The sequence below is a fragment of the Diabrotica virgifera genome, chromosome 3 (genome assembly GCF_917563875.1).
Source record: "Diabrotica virgifera virgifera chromosome 3, PGI_DIABVI_V3a".
NCBI classification, from domain to species: Eukaryota; Metazoa; Arthropoda; class Insecta; order Coleoptera; family Chrysomelidae; genus Diabrotica; species Diabrotica virgifera.
Window position 1 is genome coordinate 64,737,166 of NC_065445.1, and position 19,902 is coordinate 64,757,067.

General features: G+C 33.3%; 1 protein-coding gene across 2 annotated transcripts in view; it reads right to left on the minus strand.

Annotated features, from left to right (window-relative positions):
- LOC114334453 (dyslexia-associated protein KIAA0319-like protein) overlaps window positions 1–19,902 on the minus strand; it is a 224,300-nt gene that overhangs the window by 24,018 nt on the left and 180,380 nt on the right. For both annotated transcript variants that reach the window (XM_050645139.1, XM_050645138.1), the window contains exons 4-7: window positions 15,309–15,673; window positions 9,510–9,723; window positions 9,245–9,415; window positions 2,837–3,072 (exon numbers count right to left, since the gene is read on the minus strand). In XM_050645139.1, the coding sequence (XP_050501096.1) occupies window positions 2,837–3,072; window positions 9,245–9,415; window positions 9,510–9,723; window positions 15,309–15,673 (986 nt within the window). The remainder of the gene's footprint in view (window positions 1–2,836; window positions 3,073–9,244; window positions 9,416–9,509; window positions 9,724–15,308; window positions 15,674–19,902) is intronic.

The following is a 19,902-nucleotide window of genomic DNA, read 5'->3' on the forward strand; positions in this document are numbered from 1 at the left end:
TCGTGGTTTAACAGATGGTGGTGCTATCTGGTCAAAAAATTCTTCCTCTAATGTACTGTCAAAGCATTTTGTATTCGATATTGGTTTTCTGTTTATTTTCCTGGCTTGATTCCATAAGGATGATGATGGAGTATTTTTGTTAAGGGTGGAGACAAAATTTTTCCAACTTTGTTTTGCGACTGCTTTCAGTTTTTTTTTACCGTTTGCTATGGTCTCTTGGCATTTCAAATAGTTTTCGAAATTCGAATTGTGTTTATAATTTGAAAGTGATTCTTGTCTCTCACTGATAATTTTGTCACAATCTCTATTCCACCAGGGGGGAGGGGTTCGAATTTTGTTTTTAAAAGGTTTGTACCGTGGAATTGAAATTTCTGCTGCCTGGTTGATCCCATCTATTAAGAAATTGTATTTTTCTGATATATTTTCCATTTGGTATTGCTTATCAAAAAATTGTTCTACACAAGATGTATATAAATACCAGTTGGCCTTTTTTACGTTCCACTTGCTCGCAGGATTAATCTCCTCATTTTTATTCTGGCAATTTATTTCCATGTTGATGATAAAATGGTTTGAACCTAAAGTGTCAGGATAGACGGACCAGCTTATTTTACTAGTTAGTTCAGGCGAAACAAAAGTTACATCAATGTCTGAAGTATTTTGGTCAGGTCGGGTAAAAATAGTTGGTTGACCATTATTCATTACTATATAATCCAAGTCATCTGCAACTGTTATAAGTTCTTTTTCAACTGCGTCATTAAAAGTCGATCCCCAGATTGCATGATGTGCGTTGAAGTCTCCACCTATAATTGCTGGTTTACTGACTTCCGAAAAAATATTTTTCCAATCATCTACTGTGCTCTTACTTTTAGGTGATCTGTATATAGATAATATGCTTAATTCACTTTTTCCATATTTAATCTTTGTACCACAAACTTGAATATCCTTATTAAAATTACAATTTAAGTTTAATTCACTAAAATAAATTGAATTATGAATTAATATACCCACACCGCCAAAACCATCTTGGCGATCATTTCTGATAAGATTGTAACCATTAAATCGATACTGCAAATTTCTTTTAAACCATGTTTCACTTAAGAGGAGAATATCTATTTTTTCTTTGTTTAAATAATTCATTAAGCTACCTTTATTGGCAACCGCAGATCTAGCATTCCATTGACTTATTTTAAAAGTATTTTTAAGAGACATTAAAATTTACTATTATCTACTTTATCCAATACTTGTTCTAAACCTGAAATTATTGTTTTATCGTCTATTGTTTTTATGTCTTCCAATGTACGAATGTTACTTAAAAGATTGATTATAAAAGATGACAGACATTTAGTTAATTCATTTTTGTTGTCAGTTTTTCCATAGTTTGGTTTGTATGGGTTAGGAGGTAAGGGTTGTGAGGGTCCAAATGTGAATGGAAAATGTGGTTGATGTGCTGGTGATTGCATAGGAGGGGTGTTGGCTTTTCTTTTCTTTGCTGTAGGAAGGTTTTCACTACTAGAAATAGTTTGACGGTGTGTTGAAAATTGGGTTTGTTTCATACTTATATTAGGCCGATTTAAAGAAACATTATTGTTATTTACAGGGAGTGTGGGAAATTCTTTATCATAACTTGAAAGAACAGAAAAAGGATTGTGACTGATTTGGCCGGAGAATGAATTTTCGCAATATAATTTTGCTTCTAAAAAGGTAGTTTTTTGCTCTATCATAATGGTCTTGATTTACTTCTGCTTTTCATAAAAAGGGCAGTTTTTAGATATTGTTACATGGTTACTATTTTTACAGTGAATGCAAAACATACTTTTCTCACATTTATGATCTGGATTTTTTATTTCACCACACTGTATACAGGATTCCTGTGAGCTTTTACACTGCTTAGAGACGTGCCCAAATTTAAGGCACCGGTAACATTGAACAACCCTACCAACAAAATGCTCAACAGGAAAATAAACACGATTGAAAGCAACGAAACTGGGTAGAATATTTCCCTCAAAAGTAATGACTACAGTTTTCTTATCTACATATTCTATTGTATTTTCTTTTTGAATCCTACGTTTGGTTCTATATATATTTAAAACTTTTGACGTGCATTCAATATTCTCTAAAAGATAATTAAAATCAAACGTCGTATCCACGTCTCTTACCAACCCTTTCACTTCTAACAAGTGATTTGGTATATAAGCTCGCAAATTATGTTCTTTTAGAGACTTATTATTTACTAAGTTGTTAGCATCTAAACGAGAATTTAATAAGACTTTTATCCTATTCTTCCCAATACTGCGTATTTGCTGTATGTGAGTAAATTTTAACTTTTTAAATAATAAATCCCCTAAAACCATGGGGTGTAATCTTGATAAATTACTTAAATCACCAATTCTTTCAATATATACCCAGATATTATTTAAATTGTACTTATCTGACTGCAAATTAAAATGTTTTATCTCCTTTTCCTTGGACTGTAAATCATCTTTTTCCTGAGTTGTTTCACCACTATTTTCCAATACACTATTTCCACTAGACACATCCATATCAATTTCTTTCGTCAAAGAGGACGTCTTTAGATTTTTATCCCCCATTACGGGGTCTATTTATTTAAAAACACACAATTTATGTATTTATTTTTAAACGATCACCAAACAAAAAGAAAAAACTAGAACTAATTAACAAGCTATTAAACCAAATACGATTACTACTAGACACGTCCGTATGGCTTAAAAGTATGCGGTAGAATGTGAACTTCTAAATAAATAGTTTTATATAAATTGGAACCGTTAGTTTTATTTAAAATCGTTATAATATAAACAATTTCTAACAATAACCTTACCTGCGCCGTACTAGATTGTCCTGCACTGTCTGTTACTTTAAGGATAAAAGTATAAATACCCTCTTCTAGATTCGACAGTTTTAAAATAGGCGTTCTCGTGTCTTGCATATCGACAGCTTTTTGAGCGTCATCAGCTGATTTTGTCCATTCCCACGTAGTTATTGCGTGATCGTCTAAGCTCAAGCTGCCGTTTAGTGTTATAGAGTTGTGAGGCAGGTAAATTATTTTGTCTTCACCTAAAAGCAACACACAAATATAAACATACACTGGAGTGCAAAATTAACCGGACACTCAGATTTTTCCTAAAAATTGGCGTTTAAAAAAGTTTTAAGATGTTCCCAATAGGGAACTTGCCTAAAATTTTAAATTCAAAAAAAAATGTTATAAATCACAACAGAACATAATTTAAAACATGTATCAAAGATAAAAAAGTTTTTTTGTTTTTCGTTTGGCGCCTAAAGACGATTAAAAATTAAAATTATACCAGCCAGTCCAAAACGCGTCGTGACGTCATCCGGTTATATGTTTACATTCTGCACCAACAAAGTAAACAAAATTGTATATAATTTTAAATTAGACATTATAAACGTCAGTAGAAAATACAGTTATGTGGCGTCACAAGTGTTTTTGATCGTTTGAACTATTCATAGTAAACTTGTACTTTTACAAAATGGTTTTATTTTTCATAGTAAAATTTCTTTCCTTTCCTTCAAAAACTGTATCAAACTCCAATCTCAACAAACTGGTATATACAGAGTGGGCCAAATAAAAGGAGCCACCCCGATATTTGGCAGTATTTATTAGATTTTAAGAAAATAAAAAAACAGGTCAATTTTTGATCTAAGGGGGACACATTTTTACGATACAAACATCTGTCATTTGTCAACTCCCTCCCTTTCACTTCCCCCACCCCTTATTTTTAAATAGGGAATAGGGGTCGTGTGCTAGCTCATTTGAAAGGTTATTTAATTCTCTATTCAGTAATATCAACATCGACTTAAAAATGTATACAGGGTGTCCAAGAAAAAATATTTTGAATTAAATTAATTGACACAAAAAGAAGAATGTATGTAATTTATTTAACTCAGAACACATTCTACTGCTGCCAGAAAACAGAAAAAAATGTTTTTTGATAAATAGACACTGCTTTTTGCTTAATTTTAATGTTCAAGCTTCCACTCATCTGCCTCTTGGTAGGTTGAATATTGAATTTAAGCAACAAACAGTGTTTATTTATCAAATAAACATTTTTTTCTGTTTTTGATCAGAGGTAGAATGTATTCTGAGTTAAATAAATTACATACATTCTTCTTTTTGTGTCAATTAATTTAATTCAAAATATTTTTTCTTGGACACCCTGTATACATTTTTAAGTCGATGTTGATATTACTGAATAGAGAATTAAATACCCTTTCAAATGAGCTAGCACACGACCCCTACTCCCTATTTAAAAATAAGGGGTGGGAGAAGTGGAAGGGAGGGAGTTGACAAATGACAGATGTTTGTACCGTAAAAATGTGTCCCCCTTAGATCAAAAATTGACCTGTTTTTTTATTTTCTTAAAATCTAATAAATACTGCCAAATATCGGGGTGGCTCCTTTTATTTGGCCCACTCTGTATTATTACAATGACATACGATAAATGTCATTAGAATATAAATAGTTTTCCATTATTCCGCGACGATGAGCTGGCCAAATACCCAAGTAGGTGGAGGCCAATAAACTAAAGAAGGTGAAGAAGAATATACCTAAATATAACCATAATCATAACTATATAATAAAACTATGTGACGTCACGGGTGGTTTGAACTATTTTATACTGCAGAAAACTTTAAGTTTGTATTTATAAGCTATTACGAGTTTTTGAAGCCTGAAATTTTGAAAATCTCATTTTTAAACAAAACTGAACATTATTATGTAATAAAAAAATGTGCAAGTTCCCTATTGTGTATTTATTAATAAACAAAATTTAAAAGTCAAATTTATTACAATTTGTATATTATACACAAATAAGAATCAAAAATTCAGAAAATTTGAAAATCTGCAAAGAAACAATTTTATGAAAAACGATATTTAGTAGAGTGTATTTATCTAATCTTCGGGCTCAGTGGAGGATGATCGGCTGTTGTTGAAACACCAATAGCCCTTAAAAAATTTATTGATAGCGACTGACACCAGGGTTGTAGAACCAACCCCGGGAGAACGTAGTTGTACTGATATGTGGCTCGTACGCGAATTAGTTTTAGTCTCTTATGATGCTACATATTGACTCGTTGAAGTTACTCGAAGGAATGAAGTTAAATGCACATCTGGCCTGGTTGAATTGATTCTAATGAATGATTCTAAAAGTATGTTCTCTCTTGTTATCAACATGAATTGGGTCATAGCCCACACGACAAAAGAACAAAGGTTTTTACTTAGACAGCTAAATTAATGTCCATTGCCAAAATATAGTTTATGAATTGCAACAATTAAACAAATGAAATAACCCGCACGTGTTTAAATATAAGAACAAATTGGCTGATGTGATATAGGGGGTAATAAATGTATACTGTTCAATATCGGATATGAATTATGAATATTTGATATTTAACATACTGCCCGGCGAAATAAGTAATAACGACGCGTCAGTACAGCAACGCTAACAATGATAAGGATAAAGTATTTATAACATAATAGGTTAATGTAATGTGTGATGTAAAGACACTAGTCTTTAAACAAATTATCAATACTCCAACTGCAACACCTTAGGTAATAATATCAAAATTAAATCTGAATCAGAATTTAAATCAACAACATTCAAGTCAAAGTTCAGGTTGGGTAAAGGTAAATGAAAAGGTATTGAGCGGGGTAGATGTTTCAATGAGTTAAGTATTGTATTATTACTGTATTCTCTTATTATTATAATCGTATTGCAGTATTAGATATTTTATTATTAATATTATCGAATTTTACGACGAGCTCTCGGTCTATAATTAGATAATATTAATAATAAAATATCTAATACTGCAATACGATTATAATAATAAGAGAATACAATAATAATACAATACTTAACACATTGAAAGATCTACCCCACTGAATACCTTCTGATTTACCTTTACCTATCCTAATCCGGCTCGAAGGACCATGTCTAATCTTCGGGCTCAGTGGAGGATGATCGGCTGTTATTGAAACACCAATAATAGCACTTAGAAAATTTATTGATAGCGACTGACACCACTGTAGTAGAACCAACCCCGGAAGAACGTAGTTGTACTGATATGTGGCTCGTACGCGAATTAGTTTTAGTCTCTTATGATGATACATATTGACTCGTTGAAGTTACTCGAAGGAATGAAGTTAAAGGCACATCTGGCCTGGTTGAGTTGATTCTAATGAATGATTCTAAAAGTATGTTCTCTCTTGTTGGCAACATGAATTGGGTCATAGCCCACACGACAAAAGAACAAAGGTTTTTACTTAGTCAGCTAAATTAATGTCTATTGCCAAAATATAGTTTATGAATTGCAATAATTAAATAAATGAAATAACCCGCACGTGTTTAAATATAATAACAAATTGGCTGATGTGATATACGGGGTAATAAATTTATACTGTTCAATATCGGATATGAATTATGAATATTTGACATTTAACATACTGCCCGGCGAAACAAGTAATAACGACCCGTCAGTACAGCAACGCTAACAATGATAATGATAAAGTATGTATAACAATAGGTTAATGTAATATGTGATGTAAAGACACTAGTCTTTAAACAAATTATCAATACTCCAACTGCAACACCTTAGGTAATAATATCAAAATTAAATCTGAATCAGAATTTAAATCAACAACGTTCAAGTCAAAGTTCAGGTTGGGTAAAGGTAAATGAAAAGGTATTGAGTGGGGTAGATGTTTCAATGAGTTAAGTATTGTATTATTATTGTATTCTCTTATTATTATAATTGTATTGCAGTATTAGATATTTTATTATTAATATTATCGAATTTTACGACGAGCTCTCGGTCTATAATTAGATAATATTAATAATAAAATATCTAATACTGCATTACGATTATAATAATAAGAGAATAGAATAATAATACAATACTTAACACATTGAAAGATCTACCCCACTGAATACCTTTGCATTTACCTTTACCTAACCTAATCCGGCTCGAAGGACCATGTTTAATCTTCGGGCTCAGTGGAGGATCATCGGCTGTTGTTGAAACACCAATAGCACTTAGAAAATTTATTGATAGCAACTGACACCAGGGTAGTAGAACCAACCCCGGAAGAACGTAGTTGTACTGATATGTGGCTCGTACGCGAATTAGTTTTAGTCTCTTATGATGATACATATTGACTCGTTGAAGTTACTCGAAGGAATGAAGTTAAAGGCACATCTGGCCTGGTTGAGTTGATTCTAATGAATGATTCTAAAAGTATGTTCTCTCTTGTTGGCAACATGAATTGGGTCATAGCCCACACGACAAAAGAACAAAGGTTTTTACTTAGTCAGCTAAATTAATGTCTATTGCCAAAATATAGTTTATGAATTGCAACAATTAAATAAATGAAATAACCCGCACGTGTTTAAATATAATAACAAATTGGCTGATGTGATATACGGGGTAATAAATTTATACTGTTCAATATCGGATATGAATTATGAATATTTGATATTTAACATACTGCCCGGCGAAATAAGTAATAACGACCCGTCAGTACAGCAACGCTAACAATGATAATGATAAAGTATGTATAACATAATAGGTTAATGTAATGTGTGATGTAAATATACTAGTCTTTAAACAAATTATCAATACTCCAACTGCAACACCTTAGGTAATAATATCAAAATTAAATCTGAATCAGAATTTAAATCAACAACATTCAAGTCAAAGTTCAGGTTGGGTAAAGGTAAATGAAAAGGTATTGAGTGGGGTAGATGTTTCAATGAGTTAAGTATTGTATTATTACTGTATTCTCTTATTATTATAATCTTATTGCAGTATTAGATATTTTATTATTAATATTATCGAATTTTACGACGATCTCTTGGTCTATAATTAGATAATATTAATAATAAAATATCTAATACTGCAATACGATTATAATAATAAGAGAATACAATAATAATACAATACTTAACACATTGAAAGATTTACCCCACTGAATACCTTTTCATTTACCTTTACCTAACCTAATCCGGCTCGAAGGACCATGTTTAATCTTCGGGCTCAGTGGAGGATGATCGGCTGTTATTGAAACACCAATAATAGCACTTAGAAAATTTATTGATAGCGACTGACACCAGTGTAGTAGAACCAACCCCGGAAGAACGTAGTTGTACTGATATGTGGCTCGTACGCGAATTAGTTTTAGTCTCTTATGATGATACATATTGACTCGTTGAAGTTACTCGAAGGAATGAAGTTAAAGGCACATCTGGCCTGGTTGAGTTGATTCTAATGAATGATTCTAAAAGTATGTTCTCTTTTGTTGGCAACATGAATTGGGTCATAGCCCACACGACAAAAGAACAAAGGTTTTTACTTAGCTAAATTAATGTCCATTGCCAAAATATAGTTTATGAATTGCAACAATTAAACAAATGAAATAACCCGCACATGTTTAAATATAATAACAAATTGGCTGATGTGATATACGGGGTGATAAATTTGTACTGTTCAATATCGGATATGAATTATGAATATTTGATATTTAGCAATATTACTTATGACTTCCACCATTCCAGTTGAAAATAGCGGGGTGTAATTTTTCGATTTTTCAAGTGCTTTTTTGACTACTTTTCCTGGGGTATTAAATTTTGCAAATGTTATATGAAATCTCTAGAAATCAAATTTAGGATAGAGAAAGCAAGATCTGCATTTCAAAAAATCGCTAAGCTATTCAAATGTCATGATTTATCAATCCCCATAAAAATCAGGTTACTGCGATGTTATATCTTTCCTATACTATTGTACGGAGTTGAGTAGTGGACTCTTACAGACGCCACCTGCAAGAAAATAGAGGCTTTCGAAATGTGGCTTTTTCGTCGAATCCTGAAGATATCTTATACGCATCACGTTACAAACCAGGGTGTTTTATTGAGAATGCAAAAAGAAAAAGATGTGTTAACTACAATAAAAATAGCCAAAATCGAATACTTTGGTCACATCATGAGAAACAGCGAGCTATATGGACTGCTGCAACTAATCTTACAGGGAAAAGTAGAAGGAAAGCGAGGACCTGAAAAATCTACGTACGTGGTTCAACACAACAACCACAAATATTTGCAGAGCAGCAGTGTGCAAAGTACAGATTGCCATGATGGTCGCCAACATCCGAAACGGATAGGCACTACAAAAAGAAAATGAAGCGTAATATTGTGTGCAATCTACTGAGCATGCTTACCTGCATTTGCTTCTGGAGGGTAGTCGGTACCCGCTAATACAGTAATGTTAGCTGTTTGACTGCTACTCGCTTTATCTGTGTCTATCACTGTCAGCTTGAATGTGTAATTTCCAGGTTTGGTTAGGTCATTTAATTGAAGTGTAGGAGCGTCTTTCAACTGTGGTTCATATCCTAATAGAAGAAGAACAACATTATATTGACTATATACGGAAGCAATTTAAATAAAACAGTCTGCTATTATGATTCAAGTTTAACTAAAAAATACCTAGTGGTCCTTGCTGCAATTCCCAGTGCCAAGAAGCAATACCATCGTCGTCTCTTGAAGATGAAGCATCTAAAACGGCAGCCGAGTTTGGTTGTTTGATAGTTTGGTTAGCAGGGGTTATCACAATAATAGGGGGCTGATTGATCCTCTTGGCTGGTAACACTGTTACGTTCACGAAAGTTTCACCATACGCAGATGGAGTTGAAGCTGCAACCTAAAAAAATAATTTATTTAAATTACTCAAAAATACCAAAATATGCGTAGTATAAGAAAATACTGTCCCAAAAAGGAATCTTAGTTATTCTGTTCTTCTTTAATTGCGCGAAGAAAGACGCTATGAACTAGAAGTCAATGAATTAAACACAGAAGAAAAATAACAGGATTTAAGGTCGGTGAAATTGCATACTGCAACTAGATCTCTGAAGCATAACTATCCGGCAAATATTTGATTACCCCGTATTATTTCATTGACTGCATAGATACTATCACCAAGCAACACTACTGCCAAAGATACAATACTGATTTCAAAAAATAAAGATGTTTTTTAACACTCTAACAATAAACATCCGCTCATACTGGCTAAAAAGCCAGTATAGCTTGTCTCCTTCAATTCGACTGACCTCCAGTAGATCTAATTCGGGAATGAATTAAAAAAACGTTTCTGCGATCTAATTCACATAGCCTAATAAAATAAAAAAAAAAGTCAAAATGTAAATTCGTACAGGTTAAAACAAATTTTATATCAAAGTTTAGGTGGGTACAAAAGATATTTTCAAGAAAGTATCCAAATCATACAAGGGGATCATTGTTTAAATAATTAAAAAGGGGTCATTTTTGCAAAAAAAAATACTTTTTTAACTGCTGAGGTAATTCATGATTATATATGCTTATCAATGATGAAGGTCAATGGGATTTTTTTCTACAAAGCTGAAGGGTAAATCTTTCACATAAGACTTACTAAATTAAATTTGACCCCCTATTTATTTAAATAATTGTATATAAAACTTAAAAAACAAATTCGCAATTAATTATTTTTAGCGTTTTAAATAAGCACTATAAAATATCTTATTTTACAGACTAAGTTGCACTATGTTACCAGTATTAAGCAAAAAAAAATTGGTCAAAAAATATTTAATATTTTTTGAGATATTGAAGTTGTTTATTAAATGTTACTATATTTTCAATTGCAAAAACGCGGTTGTTGCCAAAGAAATATTCACCTGCTTAAGATCTCATTATTTTTATTTTTATGTATATTGTCGATAATTGTATGGATACATTCAAATTTCAATTAAACTCCCCCCTAAAATGGCATTTGAAAATCATACAAATTTGTTTATAATTTGTTTTTTTAATAACGTCGCGGGGATTAAGTATTTTAAAATGCCGTTTCGATAATTGGGTTCCTGGGAATTTTTTACTAATTAACACAATTTTTTTGTCGTTTTTTCTTCTTCTTTTTTTCCTTGGAGTTATATTACTACGGGCCCTTTTAGGGTTAAATTTTATTAAGAATGTCGAGTCTACGAGATCTAGATTGTAGACCTAAAAATATTAAGATTTAACTAAAATCTCTTAAATAAAATGTGGCTACTTACTGAGTTACGGAGTGTTTTATTTAAAAATTTAAAAATTATTGTTACCAAGTACTTTAAAACTATTTAACGTATCCTTATCATACTTGGCAGAAAGTGTGGCTATTATACACCCTACTAAATTGTGATTAATAAACGTTTTTAGCTAGTGCCAGAGGCGTACGACAGGGGATAGTGAATGATTGACCCTTCCCAAATTCTACGCCACTGAGTGAATTACTATTTTAACGAAATTTGTCGATTCTCCAATACTTTGTATGTAAATAACGTTATTGGTATCGATAAAGTCATCAGTTTGAGAGATATTGGAAGTTTAAAATGAATGAATGAATGAATCAAAATAACTATGCCGTTTCATTTTTAACGTCCAATATCTCTAAAACTAATGACTTAATCGTTACCAGTAAAGAGTATATTATTTACATATAAAGTATTGGAGAATCGAAAAATTTCGCTAAAATAGTAATTCCCTCAGTGGCGTAGAATTTGGAAAGGGTCAACCATTAACTATCCCCTGTCGTACGCCTCTGGTAGTAGCTAGAAACTTTTATTTGTCACAATTTAGTAGACTGTATAGTACCCACACTTTCTGACAAGTATGATAAGGATGCGTCAAATAGTTTGAAAGTACTTGGTAAAAATAATTTTTAATTTTTAAATTAAACAACCTGTAACTCAGTAACCAGCCACATTTTATTTAAGTGATTTTAGACCAATCTTAATATTTTTAGGTCTAGAATCTATAACTTAGAGATTCGACATTCTTAATGAAACTTAACCCTAAAAGGGCCCGTAGTAATACAATTCCAAGAAAAAAAAAGAAGAGGAAAAAAAGACAAAAAAATTTGTTAATTAGTGAAAAATTCCCAGAAATCCAATTATCGAAACGGCATTTCAAAATATTTAATCCCCGCGACGTTATTAAAAAAACAAATTATAAACAAATTTGAATAATTTTCAAATGTCATTTTAGGGGGAAGTTTAATTGAAATTTGAATTTATCAATACATTTATCGAAAATATACATAAAAATAAAACTAATAAGATTTAATACAGGTGAATATTTCTTTGGCAACAACCGCGTTTTTGCAATTGAAAATAGAGTAACATTTAATAAACAAATTCAATATCTCAAAAAATATTAAATATTTTTGGACTAATTTTTTTTGATTAATACTGATAACATAGTGCAACTTCTCTTGTAAAATAAGATATTTTATAGTGCTTATTTAAAACGCTAAAAATAATTTTTTGCAAATTTGTTTTTAAAGTTTCATGTATAATTATTTAAATAAATAGGGGGTCAAATTTAATATAGTAAGTTATATGTGAAAGATTAACCCTTCAACTTTGCAGAAAATAATCCTATAGACCTTCATTAGTAATTGAATGACCTCAGCAGTTAAAAAAGTAATTTTGTTTGCAAAAATGACCCATTTTTAATTATTTAAAGAATGATCCCCTTGTGTGATTTGGATACTTTCTTGAAAATATCTTTTGTACCCACCTAAACTTTGATATAAAATTTGTTTCAACCTGTACGAATTTACATTTTGTTTTACATGTAGTGAAATTTTATTTTACTAGACTAACACAACTTTGGGTTTCAGACCGCACCCCGCTTTCATGATTTTTACCTTGCAACCGGCTGGTGGAATTTAGAGGAATCTAGCAAATGTACTAGCAAGTACTTTTAATCCTCTCAGTGAGTTTTCAATGCAAACAAATGATTCGATTGTTTATCCAAACGACGCTCTTAAGACGCAGTTCAAAAAACAACTATATTTGTTTGTGTAAACAAACAAGTGAATATTTATCCTAATCCAAGAGAATTAAGTGTTTTCTTTTTTCTTCGAAGATTTTTTAAACGCAAATTATAATACCGGATTTACACTCAGTCCTGTTGGACAGGAAAGTGTGCAGCGTGAATGTGTAAATAGCTCACTCGCGCTGCCGCTGCTCATGCTACTGCCATTGCACGGCTCTCCCCAAAAAGTCGGTTTTCGGAAAGTAAGTCAAAGGACTGGCAGCGCGAGCGCGAGTGCGTGTTCACATTCAACCACTCTCTCTCACTTGCAGCCGACAAAGCGGCAAGTGAGTAAGTGAGCAAGACGATGCTGTCGTCACATTCCATCCTTGAGAGTCGTTCGGTAAATGAGTTATGAGGACATTGGTGAGGACTGATGTGAACACATCACTCGCGTCGATATTGTATTTCGGGCAATATTCCCGGCAGCAGCAGTGGCAAAGGCGGAGTATAAATCCGGCATAACCTTATACAGGGTCGCATAAAAGTTACTGCTTTTTGAGTTAAATGGAATTAAAGAAAAACAAAAGATTTGTGAATCGTTACACTATTGAACAAAATTTTATGGTAATGTACATTTGAGGGAAATTATACAAATAAAAGACAAAGTACACCTACTTTTTGTAGACAGTAAAGCGCTGGTTTCCTCGAAAGCGGTGCCGACAAACTGCGAACATAACACTGCGATGAATGACGTCATAAAAAAACTGTACCATGCAAAATAATAGTGGTGGTTTCCAAGGATGCATTGGAAGCGACCGCTTGCTGAGTTTGCACATTCCATTGCCGCAATGAAGAACCTTGAATTTTTCACCGTAATCTGACGTAATTCATCGCAGTGCTACGGTCGCAGTTTGTCGGTGCCGCTTTCTACGAAACCAGAGCTTAAGCAGTCATAGCAGAAGGGTTAAGGAGATAGGTAGAACTGCTAAGTCAAATTATCCAACCTCACTAAAATATGGAACAACACACGCATGTGCAAAAAACACAGAGATCAATATTGTACAAACACTGGTTTCCCAATTTAGCAATGCCTCTGAAACGTGGACCATCCGAACAGCAGATAGGAAAAGAATCTATCCATTTGAGATGTGGAATTAGAAAATAATGCTTCCTTTCGCAGCGAGAAGAACAAATACATCTGTTCTTGCAGTGATTAACAATCCAACACTCTCTTCAGTTCCATTTATTCAAAAATATTAACATTGTCTTTATGTAAAACACGTACCGATAATATGGAGAAACTATATAGTAGTCCAAGGAAATCTAAGAGAAGAATAAGTCGACAGCGATCCCCAACTCGATGGACTGATACAGTCGATAATTTATTAAACACGAACTTAATGCCACCTAAAATAGGGTAAGGTGGAGAGACAGGGTAAACAACGCAGCAATATTTTGTACAATACAATAAACATGCTTCGAAATCAACAGTGGGCTCAAACAGGGTGATGCGTTATCTCCACTACTTTTTAACTTTGTATTAGAGAAAGCCATGAGGTCGGCCGAAATAAAAACAGAACTGCTATCGGTTCAAGGTCCCAAGCTATTACTAGCATACGCAGATGACATTGATCTCGTTGGAGACTCCATCCTCTCCACAAAAGCCATTTTCAACAGGGTGGAAGGAGCAACAAGCGAAGTAGTGCTGAGAATTAATAAAGAGAAGACGAAATATATGTGTATAAATAGAACGACACGAAGAGACAGGATAGGACAAAATGTGACGGTCAACACCTTCAATTTCGAAAGAGTACAACGTTTTAAATATCTGGGGGCCGTAATCACAGCTGACAACGATGTTACTGAAGAAATAAAAGACAGAATCCAATCAGCAAATCGCTGTCTATTTGCACTGGATAAGCTTATAAAATCAAAAAATCTTACAAGAAATTCCAAGATCAAAATCTATAAATCCATCGTCAGACCTGTACTAACATATGGTTGCGAAACGTGGACTATGACCAAATCAAACGAAGAAAAGATCAGAGGTTTTGAACGAAAAATACTTAGAAAAATTTTCGGACCTCACCACGACATTAACACAAACCAGTATAGGATCAGAACCAACTTCGAATTAAAAGAACTCTACAATGACACCGATATTGTCCAAGAAATTAAATCACAGAGATTAAGATGGACAGGCCACGTGCACAGACTTCATAACGAGAGACTTGTAAGACTGGTATGGGAGGAAATTCCTACAGGCAAAAGACCACTCGGACGTCCCAGAATGCGATGGAGAGATAACATCCAAGCAGATCTCCGAAAAATGAACATCCCATTTGACCCTAGATTGATGGAAGACCGAACAAATTGGAAGAAAGTTGTACAGTCAGCCAAGACCCACCCAGGGTTGTAGCGCTACGTGATGATGATGAATAAACATGTTCTTACTTTAAAAGAGTAAACGCCTTCAATCAACTTCTCTAAATGTAGTTGACCTTCGTTCTGGTGCTTAACAGCCGTACTACCGTCTGGCTGTTGCAATGATGTCCATTCGTATTGGTACTTGTCGTCTTTATCCGATACAACTGTTGCATCTAAAGTTACTTCATTTACGGGCAGCCTAACTTCTTTCGACGCTGCTTGAACTATAAGTACTTTTCGTGTAACCGGCAAAGACTTATTGGTAGTAGCTTCTACTTCCAGAATACGGTCAGTCAAAAGAGTAGGACGGCCTCGAATGGATGCATCTTCTGGTAACATGAGGCAGTCGCCCTTGGGACCTCGGAAGAAGCCTTCGAGACACTGGCAGGTACCTAAAAAAATTTTGTAATTGCAAAACACCAACCAATGTTGTCCCATATAAAAGAAGTTTTACCAGTGCTAGCCAAAAGTCCCCTCCCCCCTCTTATATTTTGAACGGTTATAATAGTAGTGAAATTTGGAGGTAGGAAATAAATGGACGTAGGCTTCTCACCTAGTCATAATAGGTGACCAATAATTTTAAATAGAACCTTATGACAAGTGATATCTCGTTTGAAAGGTATTGAACATACTTATTCAGTTCACCCAGTCATCATCATCATTCTCTTTGCCTTATCCCTATGCGGGGTCGGCTTCCCTAATTGCATTTCTCCATACAATTCTATCTTGGGTCTTATCAATATTAATCCCCTTTACCAACATGTCCTGCCTAATCGTCTCCCCCCACGTCTTCTTTGGTCTTCCTCTCCTACTCCTTCCAGGAATCCGCACTTCAGCAATTCTTCGTATTGGGTGATTAGCGTCTCGACGTTGAACATGACCAAACCATCTCAACCTATGCTCTCTCACTTTGGCATCAATTGGTGCCACACCCAGACTTCCCCTAATATACTCATTTTTAATTTTATCCTTCTTTGTCACTCCACTCATCCATCTAAGCATTCTCATTTCCGCCACATGCATTCGTTGTTCCTCTTTCTTTTTCACTGCCCAACATTCAGTTCCGAACATCATAGCCGGTCTTATGGCTGTTTTATAGAATTTTCCCTTCAACTTCATTGGAATTTTCCTGTCACACAGCACACCACCCGCTTCCTTCCACTTCATCCATCCAGCCCTAATTCTACTGCATGCATCTCCATCTATTTCTCCATTACTCTGTAATACCGATCCCAGGTACTTAAAACTATTGCTTTTTACAATCAGTTCACCATCCAAAGATACCATTTTAGTTGTAGTAACTCCATCTTTAAATGAACCCAATTTTTACCCAATACTCGGTGAACTGAACTTATTTATTATTTGTTTTCATTCTGGTGGGGTGTAGAATAGCATTATGTTGTTTATATGCCATTAGAGTGAAAACTTAGTCTTTTTGTAGCAGTTGCCGCTAGGGCATCTATGCCATTTCGTTCGTTGCAATCCGGGACTGCACGCTGGGGTTTGTTTTTGTTGGATCAGGGAGAGCAGCATATGTGCCTCCTGATGAGAGACTAATAAGTTTCGAAACCGGTAGAGGTGCTTGCTGCACTCTCTGATTGGACTAGAATATGGTTCGGCTGTATTTTCGTTTTGCAACGAAATTGAAAATGGTTATTCATTTTTGAACTTATTCAGTTCACCGAGTATTGGGTATTTAAAAACAAATTTGATCCGTACGAATTAAAAATTGTGCACGAACTTTCAAATGATGACCCCGACTGAAGACTAAATCGGTGAAAATATGTACAATCAAATTAACCAATAGCCAAATTACAAAAAAAAACATATGTTTTAGTGACGAAAGTACTTTTTCCCTCAATGGAAAGTTAATACATAGAATGTGAGGTATTGGAGTGACACAAATCCTCACTTCCTTCGTGAAAAGCATACTAATCAATTTCCAGAAAAAGTAAGTACATGTTTGCCCAGATACAAAACGCAACTGAGCCGTTAATTTTTGAAATTATAGAAGATAAGTCAGATGGATTCGGCACTTAGAAATAACGTTTCAACAAGATGGTGCTCCTGCACACTATTATGGTGCAGCAAGACGTATCTAGATGAGGAATATCCTGGTAGATGGATTGGACGACGAGGTTGGATAGAATGGCCAGCTCGGTCACCGGACCTTACATCATTAGATTTTTTTCTGTGGGGGCACTTGAAGTCTAAAGTTTACGCTACAGCACCCAACAGTATTGACATCTTGAAACAACGAATTGTTGAATAATGTAGAGAAAATTCCCCCGACACATTTGAACGAGTACCACAAGAGTTTAGCAATACGATACATTACTGTTAGGAAGTAGATGGAGCACATTTTGAACACAAAATGCAGGGTGTTTCATTGGGAAAGTAACATAGGTTAACTGTAGAAAGAGGACACTTATGCGGTCTCAAAAAACCATACTTAATGGGTCTTACTCCATTAATAACAAAGATACTGGGTGTTTTATCTATTTTGCCATTTTCTTAATTGGTTTCTAACTTTTTAACCACACTGTATATTTATTTTATATTTGGCACGCAAATATCATTTAAGGTGTACAATAAATTAATTTATTTACAATTGTAAAAAATCCAGGTTCGGATTAAAAATATTGGAAAAATGTTCCGACCCGAAAACAACACTCTGTACATTAAATTTTTTTAAAATGGATTTTGCATTTGAAAAGATGAGGAAAAACTAAATTTAGTGGTATACTTTGAATTTTCGGCAAAATGATTTTTCTGGTAAAATTTTTAATTTGAATTCTGAAATTATGTGAATTGCGAAGCACAAAGTAAGATAAATTAAAATAGGACTTAATTTTAATTAATACCATCATTTAATCTAAATTGGTAAAATATTAACATTTGCACACATAACAATAATTTTTGATAGTGGTAATTTTGAATAAGTATGTACTTTAGTTTTGAATAGTTATTATGCTGCAAATTTTAGCTGTTTTGTTATAATTTTTAGATACTTTGTTGTATAAAGTGATGTATTCTTTATTGACCCTTTATTATTTATTCATTATTTAAAGATGAATGTTCGCCATAAACTATTTGTCACACATAATAAAAAAACACTGAAATGTTAACATTTCACCAATTTAGATTAAATAATGGTATTAATTAAAATTAAGTCGCATTCTAATTTTTTCTACTTAGAGCTCTCGCAATTGGCATAATTTCAGAATCAAATTCAAAATTTTACCTGAAAAATCATTTTACCGAAAATTCAAAGTATGCCACTACATTTAGTTTTTCATCCTCTTTTCAAATGCAAAATCCATGTTAAAAAAATTTAATATACAGCGTGATTTTTGCGTCGGAACATATTTACAATATTTTTTAATCCGGCCTGGATTTTTTATAATTGTAAATAAATAAATTGATTGGACACCTAAAAGAATATTCGCGTGTTAAATATAAAATAAATATACAGTGCGTTAACAAATTGTAAGTTGTATTTAAAGGATTTAAGATAGGCAAAATGCCCTCACTCTCAGAATTCAATTTTTTAGATTTTTTTACGTTCTGTGCAATTAAAAAATGAGATAACGCGGATTTTAAGCTCGCCACCCCTTACCCCTCCCCCCACAGCCAAAAACGTAGATTTTTAGATTTAATTTTTTTTAGTTGGGTAGTAATTTATTTAAAAATTTCAAAAAATTCACACGTGTAGCTGAGGCTTTTACAAAACATGTCCATTCTTTATGGATCCTTAGGTCGAGTGTACATAACCTCAAATTTTTTTTTAACTTTTTTAAAACCTAAAACCTAAACTTTTTTTTGGAGAGGGCTGAAGGTTCAATTTTTTTTGGATTTTGTGTACTTTATCAAAAGCTATCTCTCTGATTTTTTTTCAGATTTTTCCGTCAGGTGCGCCATCTTGAAAAATCCGGAAAACTGTTTTTTTAGGGGGATTTTAGGGATTTTCTCCATTTTATAGACTGCAACATAGATCAACTCAAGGTTTTGTTAATAGATTATGTATAATTTGAAATAAATGAGTATTGTAGGATTATCAAAAATTGGCCAAAACACCTTTAAACCCCCCAAAAACCATGTTTTTAAGTTATGTAAGGGTTTTTGCGGGCTTAATGATATTTTTTGAGATCGATACAGCCTGAATATTTTTTTTCATTTTTTTACGTTATATGTGAACAAAAAATAAGACTAATCGCATTTTTAGCACACCACCCCCTCCCCCTGCCCCCACAAAAACGTCAATTTTTTTATTTTTTTTTGTTTAAAGTTGCAATTAATTTAAAATTTTTATGAGGCTTCTACAAAACATATCTATTTTTTATAGACCCGTGTAGGTCGAATCTACAATACATATTGTTACGTAGGGATGTCCACGAGTTACTTCACGCAAAGATCCCTGGTTCGAAATCAAATTAAAGAAAATAACTTTCGTTTACAGAAAATTACCCCTATTAAAAATACGCAAGTGTAGCTTAAAATAAAGTTTTTATTTGGATGTTATCCGAAGAATGTTACAAACTCGACTGACTTAAAAAACATAATATCCAATATCTACACATTCCTTAAAACTGCAATACATTCTTATCGTTTCAATCTCAAG